This window comes from Arachis hypogaea, unplaced genomic scaffold (assembly GCF_003086295.3).
Source record: "Arachis hypogaea cultivar Tifrunner unplaced genomic scaffold, arahy.Tifrunner.gnm2.J5K5 arahy.Tifrunner.gnm2.scaffold_92, whole genome shotgun sequence".
Lineage (NCBI taxonomy): Eukaryota > Viridiplantae > Streptophyta > Magnoliopsida > Fabales > Fabaceae > Arachis > Arachis hypogaea.
The window spans coordinates 1-7,500 of NW_027255504.1; the positions used below are offsets into that span (position 1 = coordinate 1).

The following is a 7,500-nucleotide window of genomic DNA, read 5'->3' on the forward strand; positions in this document are numbered from 1 at the left end:
CATTTCTATTAGGTTTTTATTGTTTACTTTTGAAATTGCAAAGCTAAAAATATTGGAGCATGAGCTTGATGATGTGAAAGAATGAGAACAAGATCTTTCATTAATCAAAGCAACTGGAATGAAAAAGCTAGATTTCAATGGTGCTGGCTTGTTTTACACACAGGCATAATAACAAACACCTTAGCTTCAATCTCATGTAAGATTTCAAATTTACAACAATGATTGCTAGAGTCTCATGTCACTTTGAATTAGAATTAGAATTAGATTTAGATTTAGATCTTTGATTCTGAATCTGCTGGGATGTGAGAGAGATCAAAGACTGAAGTTTTGTCACCGCCGCTGTCTTTTCCGGTGGGCACTTCGATAGTGACACCTTCAGAGATCCGAGCGCTCTTCAATCTTACCTGCTGCCAGGCTGCGCATCCGGCCTTATATCCTCATCCGCCACGCGTTCGTCGTATCCGCCGCCGTCTGCGGCAGCGGAGGAGGAGGCGGAGTCGAGGGTAGCGGTGGCGCGTGTGTATTCGAGAGTGGAGATTGCGGAGTCGATCTCCACCATGAGAGCCTCCGGCGTGGCGGCAATGATCCTGACGCCATCGAAGACGCTCCAGCGAACCTTATTGGATTCTCCGAAACCCGAACCCATGACAAGTTCTTCTTTTCTTTCTAATTCGTTTGCGTAATTGGAATCGGTGAATCGCAGAATTGGAATTCCTATTCCAAAGTGATGAATGGGTTGTGTTACATTTTCTAGATTATTACAGTTTTGGAATTTTGTTAAACAAAAAAGTGGGAAACGTGGTTGGTTAGGTTTACTACTGGTTACCATGCTTTAGCTTCTTCTTTCTAGTTTGGGAAGATGGAACATTTTGTGAAAAAATAAATGAAAATAAATTAATTTAATACTGTTACATAATTTAATTAAATTTATCAAACGAAAAGTATACATAGACAATGAGAATACTAAACAATGTGAACAATGAATATGGCGGATGTTCAATTCATAGATATGCAGATGATTATGTTTATTATTTCTAATTGGATGATTATTTCTTTTGATTCGATTTACTCATGATGGAGTATTTTTTACTTTATTGAGTCAATTCTAGAACCCATTGTTCATTTGTTTACAAAATCGCAGGAATAGATCCTCTTCAGTAAAAAAAACTAGATGGTATCCAATGTTAATCTCTCCTATTTATTTTTAGTCTCACTTATAAAATTAAAGGTAAGAGATCACATTTATTCTCTCAAGTGTTAAAGAAAATGAAAAGAATCCATTTCCATTCTCCACTATCAATTTCACTTTACATTCTAAACCAATTATTATGAACTTACTAATTCGGTTCAAGTTTTATAGTTATCTTTTCATTCTAAGGCGCATTTTTAAGTTCACAAATATAAAAGTGGATCAGAGAGAGAGAGAGAGAAAAAAAAGAAAAAAAAATTTCACCAAAGTTACTAAGACACCCTTAGTAGTAAAATTCTAATGCCCGAAGCTGGATGCAAGGAGATACTTAACATTGCTAGACTCAATTGTCCAAGTATTTGACAATGTTAACTAGAAAAATACAAGCAGCACCACAATTAACTACACACTCCTTATTAATATTATCAACTAAAAAACAAATACTTCAAAGTGCATTTATGAATTGGAGTTTGGTAGGGGAATAGATGAAATGAATGGAAAAGAGTGAGAAGAGTTAAAAGCTTTCACTTTACACTTCAAGCCTTTCTTGGCCCCTTCAAATCAAAACTCACAGACACAGATAAATGAATTGGACCATCAATATTACCAATTGCAGGAATTATATTTGAGTGGGATGAATATAAATCCCACAGATAAATGAATGATAATACCAGATACATTGATCACAACAAAAACAACTTCCTTCTCATCTATTTAACTCACATTGCCTCGGTGATTAGAACTCACTTTAACCAAACCTTAGTCCTAATTCCTAAATCACTATTAGGGGAAAACCCTCTCTTCCTCTGAAATTTTCTTTCTAATGTAAAATAGGGGGCAAAATATGTTGACCAACACCATACTATGATCCTCAAAGCATGGCAAAGGCTTTCCTAAGCTAGCTTTTATGTGCCTGTAAGTCTAGAAAGTAGCTCTGGACCACAGTTGATTTGTCACATTTGGCGTCAGCTATTTGGCTCATGCGCTAACAACTCCAGAGGCCCACGGAACAATCACGGGTGCAGACGGATGCGAATTTCGATACCATTCCGGATACCTATCTTTAAAGTTCAGCTTCGGTTTCTCAGCCTGGATTCAGAATATCATGCAGGTATAAATTAGTCAGCAGAGAAGAACAACTACAGCAATAAATGGGAACTTTTAAAACCAGACATTGTTTCATATTTCAACAGCATGATTATCAAATTCTTGAGTTAACTAGTAAACTTTTCTGGGTACAAGTTTAGGTCCTCAGATAAAATTAACAAGTTTACAAGTTTTAGTTCCCCTAAGTTCCACAAATTTACGCGAACTCTTTTGAGTTTGATTACCATGTTCAAGAGCAATTTGTCAAATCCAGAATATGTAAGTATCAAAGGCTAACTTACAAATTTCAGCCAGCATTCCTGATGTTTGTGCTGATAAATATCCGGAGAATGACACCCAAACTCTGATGGACAATAAACCCAAATGTTGCATTTCTTTTCGCCTTCTTTGGCGTTTTTAGCCTGGTCCAAGCAAGCTTGACAGCAATCGGCTGCACTATCTTGGGGGTGAGTAAGACCCCATCGAACTGCATCGCCACCATAATCTGTGTGAAGTTCCGCATTGCACACGGGTGGAAGGGGCCTACCCGGAAGAACTTCTTCGTCTGTGGATTGTCACATGCAAAAATTTGTTTTAGCACAGAAAGAAAAGATACATGCATATTTCAAGATTCTGTGACACCTTGCATTGTTAATTTGTTAATTGATCCCAGAGAAATCAAATGACAACTTAAATGACATCGAGTAAACCACAAATGGCAAATTTGTCCCTCATCATTCCATTACCAAACAGGTTCATTATTAAGAAAACAAAGGAACAACTTTATTCATTGTTTGTTAGAGAATATACTGGAGGTTGACTCAGAAAAATAGTCTAAAGAACATGATATTACCAAACTCCTCGGCACCATTTGGTTTGTCATCATGTTCCTCATTTGCAACTTGAACAGGTATCCAAAGGCCAATTTCTTCGGAAAGCGTATCCCAACCAGAATCCAAAGCTCTTGCTAGTATGCCTACGAAGTTCAAATAGATATTTTGTAAAATACTAAAGTGTCAAAGATTTGTGTGAGCATTCATTACCAATGTGCAGAAGACAAGAACGTGTCTCATAAATGTAGGAAATGTCACAGAAAATCAATTGCCCATACGGCCATACCTGCCTCTTCAAAATTGATGCTTGAGCTCGAAGTCCCTCTAACAAGGGCCAACTTAATCTCATTCAATCTTTCCTTGCGCCAGTTTTCTACTGCTTCTGTATTGGATGAGTTTATGTTAAAGATAATTTTGCAATAAAATATCATCCAAATACTACCAATTTAGCATTTACATAACCAAATAAAAATTTGTGTCAGAAAAAAGAATGACTTATTGCTCATATAAGAAGGGAGCTCAATTTCCCATTCTCAAGATAAATATCCCCAACACTTTCAGAAGCAACAAAGGAGGAAACTTTCTAACAAAAAAATTTTGGCAGTGTGACTGATATTTTATACACAGTAGTTGGATAAAAAGATTCACATACAAATAAATGAAGCCTTTTCTTGAGATGTAGAGCTGAATATATCTTTCAGATGAAGTTGTTGTGTCCTATCATAAACCCTCTCAACATTTATTAATCCATCACCAATCTAAAACTCCGGTATCAACTAAAACATGAAACTATTGAATAATTTCCCTCTAATAAATCAATCAGTGTGCATTTCAAACAGTCAACCTCAGGTACATGCACATCCATGATCCATTGCTTATAACACGAAAGTATATTATTATCATTAAAAACTCTAAACTATCTCAAACTATATGTGGAAGTTTGTGGTAGCTCAATAATCCACTGTCTACTTTTACGTAGGCTTCCCTATATCACTATTCAATTTAATTTAGAATACTCCTCAATTATGTCAATCACTACATCAAGAATGGTAAACCATTTTTTCTGTAAACATTATAAGGATGATCTCAAACTTCAAAGGTGAATGAAGAGTTATCGACATGTTTATAAGTATTGTTACATGTTTCAAAAATTTGAAAGTTCTGAAGATAAGTCAATCAAGTAATAAAACAACTGTATCAATGTCACCAAAATAGTTGATAAACTGAACTTGACAATAAGCATAGCAGAACCATGCGCTTCCACTCCTACAGATGATATTATTAGCTCAACCACAATTTGTAGAATTTTACTATTACACAAAGTGCCTATCAATGCTCCATCATAGATGGAATTGTATATGCTAGCACAATTTAAAAGCACTCACGCCGTTCCTTATCAATGCCGAGGGAGTCGGAACTGTTTGTTCTATTACTATTCAAGCTCCTTAGTCTCTGCAGGACCTCATCAACTATTTTCTGTTTCAAATGCTGAGGCAACTCAACTGCCACAGTTTCACTTGAAAACTCCCCTTCAAATTTCTTCACCTACTTGCAAAACAATTGAATTTAATTTAGCTTCTGAAAAAAATATTGCTGAAGTTAGGTAGAATAGAAAACAGTTCTTACCCATTTTACTAACTCCACTGGTTTGTGCGCCTTGCGGATTTGCTCTGATTCTTCCATTTTCTGAATCTGATCTGGTTTATACAACACAGCTGAAAAAAAGGGGGCTTACACTACTGATAAAAATAAAGTTCTGGTTTCTAACTACTCATTGCAATACCCTTGTTATTCATTTGGCTCAAATTTAACACAAATCATTAAGTAGTGACCTATATACTCCACAACTGAAAGCAAAATAGAAACCAAAACAAATAAAAAAGGGGCTTCAAAAAATTGATATGGTCCAGTCTAGAACTATAATTGCAATACTATTTATGTCTTCTGGTTTAAAAAAGCAGTACCCTGCTCCATAGCTTAAAACAGTAGAAACCAAATCAAATAGAAAAAGATTTATAAAAAATAATCAATGTTTTTAGTCTAAAACTACTCAAAGCAATACCCTTTCTGTTTTTGGTCCAAAAACTTACTAAAAAACACAATGCATACACTTTCCTATTGTTTCCTTTTTTGTTGTTAGTAGAGGAAACAAAAATAAGACATAGTGAGAGATTGAAAATTGACTTAACTGTTCCTTCCAACGCTACCGGAGTAGATATAGATAGAAGCATAGAGAGAGCGAAGACAGAAGAGTGCAACGGCAATGTTGACGAAGCAAATAAATAGGGTGATCTTCTTGTAAGAACAAACCCATTTCCCTCTTGCCATGTCACACCCTCTTCCACCTTCTTATTCTTCTTCTTTTCTTCCTTTTTAATCCTCATCCCACCATTGCCCACAACAAAAAGTTTCCAACTTTGCCAAAAAGGGAGAAATTTTGAACCTGGGTTTTGAAGATTTTTTCCTGGGCACCCCCCAAATAGATCCAAAGCTCAACGCTTGTTCCTTTGAAAATAAAAAATAAAATAAAAATCCCGAAAAGCGTTAACAAGTTACGTTCTTTCTGCTTCACAGTTTTGGATTTGCTTTGTGTGTTGGGTTTCAGTATTGAGTTTTGGAGGTGACACATGGAAGCTATGTGGGGCTATTATATTCTGTGCTAATGTGCGCCTTGTTCTTCATTGTGGGTTGTGTAAGTTGGTGGGAATTAAGATGGATCGCGTAAATCCTAATAATTTCGGTGGTTTATAGCCATAATTGATGGTGGACCTCTCTCGGTCTTTGCTAAAATGCGCTTCTTTCTGATTAGGCCAGCTATGGCTTCTGTTGTTGTTCTTATCTGTTGATATTGCAGTGTTGCTGATAAATGCTAACGTGCACCGGTTTTTTTGTTTCAGAAGGGAATCAAACTTTCCTTTTGCTTTTTCCATGGGTAAGACATGTTGTAATTAGTATGGAAACTTGCTTTTCTTTCTTTCACAGGGTTCAAAGTATGAACTTATTAGAGCTGTAATTTTTTTTTTTTTAACCATAGAGAGACTCGAACCATAACATGAAAAATTATGTCATTTGAACTATAACTCGATGGTTATTAAAGCTTTAATTAATTTGATTCAAGTTGGATCAAATTATGATAAAAAAGTATTAGTTTGTCTTTATCAAGCAAGCTGCTTCATTTATTAGGTTTGAAATATCAACATTTTATCCTAAATTTTTTATACTAAAATTATTCATTAAAATATTAAAAATAAATTAAATTATATATATATTTATACTTAAATATATAATTATTAATTTTATTAATTTTGATAATTAATTTTACTATATAGACAATATTTTCTTTATAAATTCTTGCCTTTTTCTTGTATTAAAAAACTCAGGGATCCACTCTTTTTGTTGATGAATTCGAGGGGGTCCCGTTGAGTTCTTAATAAGAAGAAGATTTCTTATTCTATAAATGACTCAATAGATAACTTTTTTCAATGTTTCAAAAAAGTTCATTTCAATTTTTTTTAATGTTTTTTAAAAATGAACTTTATTTTTTGATTAAAAAAAGTCTTTTCCAGAGGAAAATTTCTTTCAATTTAAGTTGAAAGAAAAGTAAAAAAAGAATAAAAGGGGAATCATTTGATTTACTTTTTCGGGATATCGCAATGGAAATAATATGAATTCTGTTTAATTCTGACTAATAGAGTTATCAAATGAGTTGAAATTACAATTGATACGACCGAAAACGATATATGAGTTAATATATGCTCTAAAGTTGAAAATATCATAAAAATAAGGTGTCCCAATAACTAAATACGTATTGATCAAAAATATAGTGTGTAAATTCTTAAATGTTTGTTATTAAGAATTTTTTTTTGAATGTTTTTTAATCCTTTTCTCTAGACAAAGCTGATTCTAATTCTATTAAATAAAAATTTTTACTTATAACTCATATAAATATCTATTTTGGAATCTATTTATTTTATAAGAAGAAAAAATATTTTGAATGGAATATTTGAATGGAATACTAAATTGGTGATCAAAAAATGATAAATTTTTGAATTTCTTTTTTTAAAAGAAAAAAAGAATATGCATCTCTTTGGATTCAAAAATGAAATAGAAATAAAAAAGATTTGATAATAAATGAAAAACTACGAATTTTTTGTTCCATTTCCGACGAGATAATAATAATAATTATTGAAATGTTTATATCTTTTGTTAAGCTCTTTCTATATATACGAATTCTTCACCAATTTTGGATTCCTAAAAAAAAGACATTATCCATTTTTTAAAAATAAAACAACAACAATTTTATACCCAATTTTAGAATAAATTTTTTCATTTATTCGTAAGGTTTTGAACTAAACAATTTATGTCTTACTAGATTTAGGTTATTTTCGACAA

At 33.3% G+C, this 7,500-nt stretch overlaps 1 protein-coding gene across 1 annotated transcript; it reads right to left on the bottom strand.

The window, feature by feature from the left end:
* Positions 1-1,792: 1,792 nt before the first annotated feature.
* Positions 1,793-6,242, bottom strand: LOC114927264 (uncharacterized). Its single transcript, XM_029296886.2, has 7 exons — positions 5,298-6,242; positions 4,735-4,823; positions 4,494-4,653; positions 3,395-3,490; positions 3,129-3,251; positions 2,578-2,840; positions 1,793-2,278 (listed from the first exon to the last, which is right to left on the bottom strand). Exons 1-7 carry the CDS (start codon positions 5,434-5,436, stop codon positions 2,168-2,170), a joined length of 981 nt encoding a protein of 326 aa, XP_029152719.1. The 5' UTR covers positions 5,437-6,242; the 3' UTR covers positions 1,793-2,167.
* Between the last annotated feature and the right edge of the window lie 1,258 nt (positions 6,243-7,500).